This window comes from Castor canadensis, chromosome 14, assembly GCF_047511655.1.
Source record: "Castor canadensis chromosome 14, mCasCan1.hap1v2, whole genome shotgun sequence".
Taxonomy (NCBI): Eukaryota; Metazoa; Chordata; class Mammalia; order Rodentia; family Castoridae; genus Castor; species Castor canadensis.
The window spans coordinates 95,624,492-95,636,820 of NC_133399.1; the positions used below are offsets into that span (position 1 = coordinate 95,624,492).

General features: G+C 43.4%; 1 protein-coding gene across 1 annotated transcript; it reads right to left on the reverse strand.

Annotated features, from left to right (window-relative positions):
- Nucleotides 1-660: 660 nt before the first annotated feature.
- Trim75 (tripartite motif containing 75) lies at nucleotides 661-7,253 on the reverse strand. The gene is made up of 2 exons (XM_020182948.2): nucleotides 7,197-7,253; nucleotides 661-3,767 (listed from the first exon to the last, which is right to left on the reverse strand). Exon 2 carries the CDS (start codon nucleotides 3,505-3,507, stop codon nucleotides 2,101-2,103), a length of 1,407 nt encoding a protein of 468 aa, XP_020038537.2. The 5' UTR covers nucleotides 3,508-3,767; nucleotides 7,197-7,253; the 3' UTR covers nucleotides 661-2,100.
- Between the last annotated feature and the right edge of the window lie 5,076 nt (nucleotides 7,254-12,329).

Sequence of the window (12,329 nt, forward strand, 5' to 3'; positions counted from 1 at the left end):
TACTTGTGAGGCTGATATCGGGAGGATCAAGGTTTGAAGCCAGCCCAGGTAAATAGTTCATGAGACCCCTCCCACCTCCAAAATAAGGAAGAAGGTGAATATAGTTGATGCACTTTTATCCTCGCAGTACTGGGGCCTACACCTTGAGCCACTCCACCAGCCCATTTTTGTGATGGGTTTTTGAGATAGGGTCTCAAGAACTATCTGCCCAGGCTGGCTTTGAACTTCAGTCCTCCTGATCTCTGCCTCCTGAGTAGCTAGGATTGCAGGCATAAGCCACCAGTGCCTGGCCTGTTGTACTTTCTATACAAGAATGAATACAGAATTTTTTAAACCTATTAAAATCACCCTAAGAGGACTAAGATAAAAAAGGAGAAAAAGTAGAGGGGATGAGATGAAACAATTCAGGTTATAATACATATGTACATGGAAATGTCACAATGAAACTCCCTGTACATTTTGTTTGTTCTTAAACAAAAATGTCTTTTTTTTTTTTTTTTCACGAAAACCAACAACAGGAAGGCAAAACTGGTTCTGCCTGGGGGCTTGGTACCAGTGGGAGGGGGTAGGATGTAAGGAAAGGGTACGAGAGGGTGAATATGTGGAAATATTATGTACTCATGTGTGAAATGAAAAAATGACCTGTTGAAACCACTCCAGGAATGGGGGAGGATAATGAAGAATGAGGGAGGGGTGAATTCAACTGTGATAAGAATTTTTATAAATGTCAATGTACGCCCAGTTTAACGATATGACAATACAAGATTAAAAAAAAAAAAACAGAGCAAAATGGACTGGAGGCTTAGACCAAATGGTAGGAATGGCAGCTCTGTAATCTCCAAGTCCTGAGTTCAAACCCCAGGCCCACCAAAACAAAGCAAAAAAAAAGAAAAGAAAAGAAACGGAAAACTATAAAACCCAAACAAGAACCAGGGTTTTTGTTGTTGTCTTTGCTGGGCGGGGGTACACTGTGGCATTTACAAAAATTCTCACAATATATTGAATATATCATACTTGAATTCACTCCCTCCACCATTCTCCTTTATCCCTCCCTTCTACCTGTTTCTTTTAATTATATTTAACTGATAAAGGCATAAAAATTGTTCACATTCACTGAGTACAGTGTATACATTATACAATGTTTACATAAGGTTAAACATATCAAACATTTATCATTTTATTTGTTATTTCATTATGGTGAAAACATTCAAAATCCTTTCTTCTAGCATTTTGAAATATACAGTATATTATCATTATCTACCATCCCCCGACAGTGCAACAGCAGGCTACTCCAGTACTTCTTGCTATCTACTTCTTGCTATCTAACAGTAGATCTGTAAACATTCAACCTCTTCCCTTCCCCTATTTTAAGAGACAGTTTTAAGCTACCTCAAGACTGGAGTTCAAACTCCAGTACTACTCCCCACTTTGCTCCCCTCCCCCAAAAGAACAAATTTTAGCCAGGCATGGTGGTTCACAGCTGTAATCAATCCTACGTAGTTGGGAGGTTAAGCCGGGAGGATTACATGCAGGAGTCCTGCCTGGGCAATTTGGTGATCACCTCTCTGTCAAGTAAAAAAGGGCTGAGATGTTGTCTCAGTGGTGGAATGCTTGCCTGGCACATGAAAGGCCCTTGGGTTCAATCCCCAGGAACAAAGGTGGGAGAAAAATTTAAAATAATGGGAAAAGGGACCATTGATGGTTATGTATAAAAATATTCTCGAAACATTTTTTAACTTTCAATTTTTTAGAGCTCTGCTTCTATGAATCCAAGCTCCTTTTAATAAGTATTTTAAGATGTTTCTGAGATTATACAGGAACTAAAATATCTTCAAGTAGAAATTTTCAAGTTGGAGGAAAACACTATTAAATAAATGGAATTAGATCCTCCATACCACCTATAAGAAGTCCATTTCAAAGATTTAAAGTTTAAAACTAAGGGCTGGTGGAGTGGCTCAAGCATACAGCACTTGCCTAGCAAGCATGAAGCTGTCAGTTCAAACCCCAGTAGGGCAAGAAAAAAAAAAAAGTGAGATGGGGGTAGAACTGAGGTGGTATAAAATGTGCTTAGCATCCCCCCCAAATTGGTGAGGGGGGCGTTCACTCACTGTTTGTTTCTGCACGGATTTTAAGGGGTTCTGAATCAGGTCCTACATAGAAATAAGGCCGAAGAGGTCCAAAGAAAGTGTCCCTGAATGTGCAGATGTGAGACTTCTCGGGCATGCAGTAAAAGGACAGCTCCCCCAGCTCGTAGTCCAGGAACATGCCGACTCTTCTAGCTCTCACTTCCAGCTGCAGAGGGGCGGGATCAGCACCAGGGGCTTCATAGCCACTGTCGCGCAGCACGAGCCTCCAGCACCCCTGCGGGATCGATGAACGTCGGGCTCTTGAGGACAGGTAGCCTTTGCAGATGCCGATTGCCCACTCAGCCTTGTCCCCCACTTGCACCTCCCAGAAATGTCTTCCAGACTCAAAATCTGGGGAACCCAGAACAACAGGGTGGGCTGTAAACCTTTTTGAAAGATTAGAAACCTTTTGCTTTCTCTTTGAATATCTCACGCATGTTTTATTCTTGGACACAAGCAGGTTAGGATGGGCTGTTTCAGGATCTAGAATGACATCTTCATTAAATTCCCTTATAATTCTTTGCAGGGCAGAAAACTGGGGAGGAAAATTGCAGGCTTCTCTCCTTAAATGAACTGAAAAGATTGGTGGGCTAACCTCACTATCGGATTTCTTGTAGAAATGTTTAATTTCTGAGAGCAACTCCACTTCCGACAGCACCCTATGCTCTGCCACCTTGCTCAGCAGGCTTTTGAGTGTGTGAACATAGTTCGAAAAGTCTGCTATATTTTCTCTGAGTTTCTGTTCAATGTTTTTCTCTTCTGCTGCTAACCTGGAGAAAGCTGCCTGCTGTTCCTGTTCTAAAAATTGGTTCAGATATTTAAATTCAGACAATAATTTCTGCCTCTGCTTTTCTACCTTCTCTCTCAGCTCCAGGGGTTTCTTGTTTTGGATGGTTATTAATTGTTGAACACTTTGCAGCTGCTTCTTCAGGGGTTTGATGTAACTACGGAGCTTGACCCTGTGATGAGAGGCAGCCTTCTCAATGGTCATCACATGATGGAGCTGGTGATCAGAGAGCCTGGTGCACAGGGGACACAGCAGCTCCAGGTCCTCCTCACAGAAAAGGGTCAGGACCTCTTTGTGCTTCTCACACAGGTTTGTCTTTTCCTGCCTCTTCCTCTTACCCCTGCTGATGTGGAGTTGCTTGGCAATTTCGATCATTCTTCCCAGCTGGGTGTTGCTCCTGAAGTAGCCCTCTTCACAGGGGTGACGACAGACAGGACAAGGGAACATTTCCTGCAGATCTGCCCAGGTCTGTTGGATGCAGGAGCGACAGAAGTTGTGTCCACATTCAATGGTGACAGGGTCTGTCAGGTCATCCAGACAGATGGGACACTTGGATTCGGCCTGAAGTCTTGCCAAGGCTGCTGTCACCTCCATCTGGCTGAGAGTGAGGTGGCTTTCTTCAAGAAGGTTGGCTGTAGGCTTCTCTGCAGTGACAAGCAGATTGTCCTTAGATGTCACCGTACTTCCTGAAGACAGGGAGGGTCTCACTGAAGTCCCCTTGTTTTTCACAGTGGTGACAGCTGTTAAAATCCTTATTCTTCAATTCCAACTACCAAGAGGTCCTTTTGTGGGTCTGCAGCCAGACACAGCTCAGTTGGAAAGCTACTCTTCCAGCCTCTAGGAGTTCAGAGTCGCTGTAGGCAAGAAGAAATTTCTTAGGACAAAAAACAAACAAAAGCAAACAAACAAAAAGGCCCACCTGTTTACCTCACATGATCTTCCCACTATCATTCTAGTCAAAACTCAGACATCCTTACAAATGCCCCTGTGATTACCATGCTTGTATTATACCCACTTGGCACCACAGACACCCATGGTGATAGTTGGGGTGGCTGGGGCTGTAGGAAGGACACAGCTCTGGTGTGAACAGACACACAAGCTAGAATACAGCCTTGGTGAAATATCTCTGTAAGGTAACTTGGAGAGATTTACCTTATTGCCCAAACTTGTGGACGTTCTTGCAGTTGTTTTGGTGGTGCTAAAATCAAGCCCATGGCCTCCTGCATGCTAAGCAGCCACTGTCACCAAATCGCATTCCTAGCCAGTGGCTCCAAACTCTTGGAATCAGGTAAATAAGGTGAAAATCTCACTAAAACTTTTGTCAAGACAAATAGAAGACTTTTTTTTTTTTCAAACCTGTTGAAATCACCATAAGGAAACTAAGGTAGAAAGGAGAGAAATAGAAGGGATGAACCAATTTGGGTTATAATACATCTATACATGGAAATGCCACAAAGAAACTCCCTGTATCTTAAACAAAAATGTGTCTGTCAAAAACAGAGAACAGGAAGGGTAAAACAAGGTCATCTCTGGAGGCTGGTACTGGTGGGAGATGAGAGGACATAAGGGTGTAGGAGGGTGAATGAGGAAAATATTATGTACTCATGTTGAAAATGGAAAAATGAGACCTGTTTTTGCTAGTTGTGTTAAGGACAGCTATACAGAGAGATTCCTACTGTTGCTTTCCTGTACCCATGTGTAACCACCCATGTTGATTCAACTCTAACTCAGTGATCTTTACACTGGTTCCTGATCCCCTGCTCATGATAACCTCTCTCGTTTTAAAGTTTCTGTATTAGTTCCTCTGGAGTGGGGACATCAAACGCTTTCATGTTTTGGGTTTGCTACCTATTCCTATATCTCCTGTGTGTGCTCTCCCCTTGTCATGTGATCCAAGTCCAACCACATTGCTGTATTTGCCCTAGATCTAAAGTCTGCATTTGAGGGAGAACATATGATTTTTGGTCTTCTAAGCCTGGCTGACCTCACTCAGAATGTTCTCTAGTTCCATCCATTTATCTACAAATGATAAGATTTCATTCTTCTTCATGGCTGAGTAATTGTCTCCCTTATTATGCTTATGTCATTTCTTCAACAAAATTACTGATAAGGGCAGAACAGGACCTGCCTGGAACTGGGGGAGGAGGAGGGAAGGGTGGGGGAGGGAGGCAGGGTGGAGAAATGACCCAAACAATGTATGCACATGTGATTAAATGAAAAATAAAAAAAGACCTGTTGAGACTGTTACAGGAATGTGGGGAGGGGAGATAAAGGAGAATGATGGAGGGGGTGAGTTCAACTGTAAGAACTTTTGTAAATAAAATGTATCCCCAGTATAATTTCCTAAATTATATAGGAAAAAAAATGAGATTAAAACCCCTCCTCAGGAAAAGTAAATAAAAATTACACTTAATAAAAAAGCAGGGCGGGGTAGAGAGGGCCTGGAAGTGGCTCAAGTGGTAGAGCACCTGCCTAGCAAGCGTGAGTCCAAAACCCCAATACCACAAAAGATGACTACAGAATTTATGGGAAAACGCTATCCATTTTTGAGCTTAATAAAGTCAGGTGTTTCTGGTTTGGGGAGGGGTGTGGCTAAGTGGGCGTGTGCTTGCCTAGCAAGATCAGAAACCCACTCCCAGCATAAAAAAAAAAAAATTAAAAAAAAAAATGGGTTGGGAGCTGGAGTTATTGCCACTAAAAGGATATATTCCAAGAACATAAAATAGCTGATGCTGTAGTTCAGCAGCAGAGTGTGTGCCTCCCGTGCCTGAGCACCCGGGTTCAAGTCCCACCCCTGCAGCAAACCCAACAAAACAATAATAATATAATAAGTGGTTTTCCCAGCAGTTTAAAAAAAAAGAGAACGTAAAATAAATAGACAGAAACTGAACACACCTCCAATGTAGAAAAAGGAGCACAGAAGCCCACATTTATGGAAAGGCACAGAACAATAATGGTCTAAAAATTTCTAATTCTGAACTCTGAACTGGGAGGTAGCTCAGTGGCAGAGCACTTGTCTATCATGTGCGAGGCCAGCCCAGCAGCAAAGGGGACAAGAGGGTTGGCAGGTTGTTCAAGCGGTAGAGCACCAGCCTAGCAAGTGTTAAGTCCTGAGTTCAAACCCCACAAAAGTAAAAATTAAAAGAATTGGAAGTTCTTAGAAAATTTAAATTACCCTTTGGTGCTCATAGTATTGGTATTATTGAAAAACTGGCAATATACTGTTTTGAGGTTTTTGAAGTAGAAGTTTCCCTGTAGAAATAAAGTCTCTTTTCCTCACCCTTTTTATTTTTTATTTATTTACTTACTGGCGGTACTGGAGTTTGAACCCAGGACTTCATGCTTGTTAGACAGGCGTTCTACCACTTGAGCCACACCAGCCCCCCTTTTTAGAAAGGGGTGTTTCAGTATCCACCCAGAATTACAGGCTTTGCCCTGTAGCATCACAACATTAATATTCCAAGACTGTATGAAAAATGGTCTCTTCAGCACTGGTTTGAACTTCAAAAAAAAAGAAACTCTTCCAAATTAAATGTATACTCCTCTGACTCCAGGAAGTCTGCACAAAACTGGCTCAGAGTTCAACAAAACCCAAGTTCTGCCTCCTCCCTTAACTCCTCCTCTTCCTTCCAATGTCACATGTCCCCAGGGCCTCCTGATCTATTTCTAGGCTTACACCTCCTGGGTCTTCCCCACTAACCACCAAACAGTAACCTTCTGTCTCACTATTAGATTCTTAAGCAACCAGCTGGAGGCCTGTCACCTAATAGGCACTGCTTGAATCTTAAATATTTGCTGAGTTCGATTTTCAGTGTTCCCTTATAAGGTGTGTGACCTTGGATGAGCTACTGGCCTCTCTGGATCTTAGTCTGTCCCCTGTGAGCAAGCTAACGAGTTATATAAATCCCTCAAGAACCCAAGCACTAGGGTTATTAGCACCCAGTATAGGGGTTCTAAATCCTGCCTCTCCATCACCTCTGAACACAAGCCATTCCTCACCTCAACATCCTAGAAGAAGACCCCACACTCACCCTCAGATCAGACACAGGTAACAGTCCATTTCCAAGGACAAAGTAAACTCTCTTTAGCAAGCATCCAGGTGACTTTGGGACAAGGCCGTTATAGGGACCAGGAACCACAACCAAGGGCACAGGTTCTAAGTAGCCCAGGTTCCTTGGATTCCACTGAGCTCTAAGAGGTGAGATCTCGCCCTCAGACAAAGAAGGCGCTCAGGGGGCGCTGGTTTCAGCCTCCAGAACCCACTTCATCCCGGCTCCCCTTACCTGGAGCAGGTGGCCCTAGGCAGTCCACTGTCAGTAGAAAACGCCACACACTGAGCGGTAAATACGCATTTATGTGGAAATTGTGACTGTGAGGACTCCACCCAGCAAGATGGGGCACGCCTCCGGGGAGGGAAAGAGAGAGAGGTGGGGGCGGGTTCTTCTGTAAGGGATTTTTTTTTTTTTTTGGTGCTGGGGATCGAATGTAGGGCCTAGTGCATGCTTAGCGAGAGCTCTATCCCTGAGCTACACCTCAGCCCCCCAGATCCCCTTTCACACTCTACAAGGCATCTTCCCTTCTTAGCACCTTCAAGAAGTTAAATGTGGCTGGGCGCCCGGTGGCTCACGCCAATAATCCTAGCTACTCAGGAGGCAAAGGTCAGGAGGATCGGGTTCGAAGCCAGCCTGGCGAATAGTTCATGAGACCCAACTCGAAAATAACCTTTCACAAAAAAGGGCTGCTGGAGTGGCTCAAGGTGAAGGCCTTCAGTTTAGGCCCCAGTACCGGAAAACAAAAACAAAAACAAAAACAAAGACGTCAGGTGTGAGCAGCTTGGTTATTTCCTGATCATATCTTCTGATTGCAGCAATCTACTGGCGGCATCCGCTTGCCTTGCGAGCTGTCCTCCCCAGATTCACAAGTCCAAAACAGGACCTAGATTTTTCTGCTCTAGATTTCCTACGTACTGCCAGGAACCCGCTCCTCCCACCCCCACCCCCTCTTTTCCATCTCAGTCAGTGGAACTCTGTTTTGTTGCTAGGGCAAAATTCCTCAGGTACTAGGCATCTCTGATTTATCTCGTTCCTTCACTCCCCACCTAAATCACCAGCAAGTCCTGTTGTCTCCGCCTCCACAGTGTCCCTGAATTCTGGTGTACCCTCTGCGAACACTCTTGGAAGCCCCTGCCCTGGGCTAGACTCTGACCTTTCCTCTCCTCCTCCTTCTAGGATAAGTGCTGTCAGGTGGGATGTTACTGCAGGGAGTGCATTTTGCTTCTACAGAGGCAGAAGGACACATTGAGGTCACTAGCCAAGGACAAACCCTGAGAAAGCAAGGACCCAAAGTAGTAAGGAGAGGAATGCCCACGTGCCAAAGAGCCTGGAGGGCAGGATCACATTCCTGAGGGAAGAGAAAGTTTAGAAGGAACTAAGGATAAATGAGAACCATTTCAGCGGAGTGCCCAGGTTGAGCCGGGCTGCCTCCAAGGTGGGAGCTATGAAAGAGAAACACCAATTACTGTTCTTCTAAGTAATTAGCCCAGGGCCTGAGATCAAAGTAAAATGGATTTGGGGTTTAATTTGCATCTCTGAAAGTAGGTAACTTTATCTCAATTCTTCTTCCTCCCAGTTGTTGACAAATTTTATTTAGGTTTAACCCCCCCCCCCCACCCTATGGATAAAGGAAAAACTTTCCCCAAAGAGGTTTTAAGGACAGAGTAAGGTTCCTGGTTCTAAAAGTGAGTCTGAGCCCCAGGACAGATGGGGAAAGGCAGAGATGGGAAGGATTGAAAGTTCAAGGCCAGTCTGGGTTACATGAGTCCTTTCTTTAAAAAAATCAATTATTGAGCACTTAGGAATGCCTCTGAGTTTGATGCCCAGCACTGGAAGAAAAAAAAAAGTGAGACAGCTTTGGAAATTTGAACAGAAAGGTTGTTTAATGAAATTGGAATTACATTTCTTTTTTTTTTTTTGTCTTTTCTTTTTTGGTGCTGGGATCAAACCCAGGGCCTCACGAATGCGAGGCAAGTGCTGTACCACCGAGCTACATCCCAGCCCTACATTTCATTTTTAAAGGGTGTAATCCTGGCTACTTAGGAGCCAGAGATCAAGAGGATCATGGGTTCGAAGCCAGCCTGGACAAATAGTTTGCAAAACCCTATCTTGAAAAAAAACCCTCGCAAAAAAGGGCTTGGTGGAGTGGTGCAAGGTGTAGGCCCTGAGTTCAACTCCAGTACAGCAAAAATAAATAAATAACAAATAAAAAAATACATGTAAAGTGCCTCATAAATACACAGAAGTTATGTGGAATTAGTATTAACATTGTCACAGGAACATCTGTGAAACTGCCCGAACACACATAAAACGGGAATCAGAGGCAATCATACTCTCATATTTATTCTGACAATTTTCTCTGTGTGGTGAAAATGTTAAAAACTTTCCACAAGAACGCTTTCTTCACTGCACTGAGAGACTTCACCACTCTTTTTGTTTTGTTCAAGTTTTTTTTTTTTTTTTTTTCAGTACTCAGGATTTAACCCAGGGCCTCAGGCATGCTAGATTTTTTTTTTTTTTTTTTTTTAAGTACTGGTGCTTGAACTTGGGGTCTTCACCTTGAGCCACTCCACCAGCCCTTTCTTGTGAAGGGCTTTTTTGAGATAGGGTCTCTCAGAACTATTTGCCATGGCTGGCTTTGAACAGATATCCTCCTGATCTCTGGCTCCTGAGTAGCTAGGATTACAGGCATGAGCCACTTCACCAGTGCCAGGCATGCTAAATGTTTTTGGGGTTTGGGTTTTTGTTTTTGTTTTTTTTGAGACAAAGTCTCCCTAAGTACTCCAGGCTGGCCTTGAACTCCAGACATCTTCCTTCCACCTGGGTACTAGGATTACATTTGTACCACTGTGCTCCACCTACCTGAGCACTTGTTTTTTTTTTTTTTTTTTTTTGTGGTACTGGGGCTTGAACTCAGGGGCTACCCCTTGAGCCACTCCACAGTCCTTTTTTTGTGAGTTTTTTTTTCCAGGTAGGGTCTCATGATCTAAGTAGCTAGGATTACAGGTGTGAACCATGGGGTCCTGGAGTGTGAACTCAAGGCTTTGCCCTTACTAGGCAGGTGCTCTACTACTTAAGCCATATCTCCATCTGTGAGCATTCTAACATGGTTTACAGCAAAGACCTTGTTCCTGGGGCTTCCCAGCCTCCCTGAATTTCTGTCTGAGAAAAGCTCAACACGTTCAAGAGAATTCAGTTTGTTCTAGACAACACCTGATATCAAATTCCTGTCCCATTTTTGTTTAGAGCATTTACTTAGGAAAGTTTACAATTGTGGGCAGGGGATGGGGGACAGCTCAGTGGCAGAATGCTTTTCTAGCATGCACAAAGCATGGGTTAGATTCCCCAATACTGAAAAAAAGAGAAAAGAACAAAAGCAAAAAATAAGAATAAAAAAATAACAAAATGGGAAGGAAGGAAGGAAGGAAGGGGAAGCTGGGTGCTGGGGCTCTTGCTTATAATCCTAGCTACTTGGGAGGTTGAGATCAAGAGGATTGAGGTTTGAGGCCAGCGTGGGGAGATAGTTTGATAGACTTCCATCTCCAAAATAATCAGAGTGAAATGGGTTGAAGGTGTGGCTCAAGTGATTGAGTGCCTGCTTTGCAAGTGGGAGGTCCTGAGCTCAAATCCCATTCCCACCAACAGGAAAAAAAAAAAAGAGAAATCCTTCCTTTGTCTCTTTGATGTAGATAATCACCCCTTTGTATCTGTGGGTTCTGAATTCACAAATTCAACCAACCTTAGATGGAATATATTTAGGGGGGAGGTTACATTGTTGCTGACATGTATATATAGTTAGTAAGGTGGTTGTGCCTGTACCGAACGTTTAGACTTTTTTCCTTGTCATTATTTATAATACAGTACGACTATTTGCATGTCATTTAAATTTATAAATCATAAATCTAGAGATGATTTACAGTATACAGAAAGATGTGCCAAAGTTATATGCAAATACTATGGCTACTAACTAATTTATTTATTTTGGTGGTACTGAGGTTTGCAAGGCTTCACGCTTGCTAGGCAGATGCTCTACCACTTGAGAAACTCCACCAGCCCTTGTCATTTCATTTCTTTTGCTGTATCATTGTCTATGAGGGATTCATGCAGCTGTGGATCTGAGTATTGATAGGGGTCTTGAACCAATTCCCCATGGATAGCTGGGATGACTGTATATATATCCTGCAATCTGGAAGTGTCGTCAAGGACAAGAACACCATTCTTTTGAAATATTATCAGCCTGAGGATAGGGTCTACATCTTCCAGTCTTTCTAGAAGGATAGAAAGCTAACCCCCATGACTGCCAGATAAGAGAAATCACTGGTCTCCCCACTTTTAATTGACCAACACTGTGTAATTTTTTCACTTTCCTTTCTTTATGAGCTCCAGTTCATCCCCTCAACTCTCATTTTCTTTTTAAAACACCCCATCACAGGGCCGCCGGTTTGGTGTTGAGTACCTGTAAACCCAGTTACTCAGGAGGCTGAGGGAGAAGCCCTGGAGTCCAAGGCCAACCCAGGCAATGTATAAATAAAAATAAAAGCCTAATCATCTCTGTTCTTCCTGGAATGGAGCTCAGCTCTGCCCCTCACTGTTGGTAGTTTCTGAACACAATATTTTCACTGCTGTAATACCTGGAGCTTGTCTTTGACATTGTAAGGGGTGTATTAGTATAATTGGATATTGTATTGTATATGTTTTTGTCCTATAATGATATGCAAATGGTATTTTTTCACCTTTGGTACTGGTGATTAAGGGGCCTTTTTAAAAGAAAATCTTTATTATATTACTGACATACTGGGGATACATTGTGATATTTACAAAAGTGCTTGCAATATAACTTAGTTAAATTCACACCCCACCCCAATCATTCTCCTTTATCCCCCTGACCTTTTGCTAGCTAGACAAGCACACTACGCTTGAGCCATACCTCCAGCTGATGCAAGCCATTGTTTTGAGACAGGGTCTCACTCTGTAGCCGAGGCTGCCCTCCAGCTCAGCGATCCTCCTGCCTCAGCCTTCTGAGTGCTGGGGGTTAAAAGTGTGCCGCCCTGCCCAGCTTGAAAATAGTGTGCTTTTTCATCATATAATCTTTCTCCATCAGACAATCTCTATGAAATATTCGCAATGCGAAGGATTGAACTCAGGGCCCACATGTTCCAGGCAATCACTTTACATTGAGCTATAACCCAAACCATGGAGATATATTGTTTTGGTTTGATTTGGCTTGTTGGTGGTGGTGGTGGTGGTACTGGGATTTGAATGCAGGGCTTTGTGCTTACAGAGCGGGCAGCCTACTGCTTGAACCACACCTCCAGCTCTTGACTTGGTTTTTTTGAGACAGGGTCTTACTTATTATGTAAGCCA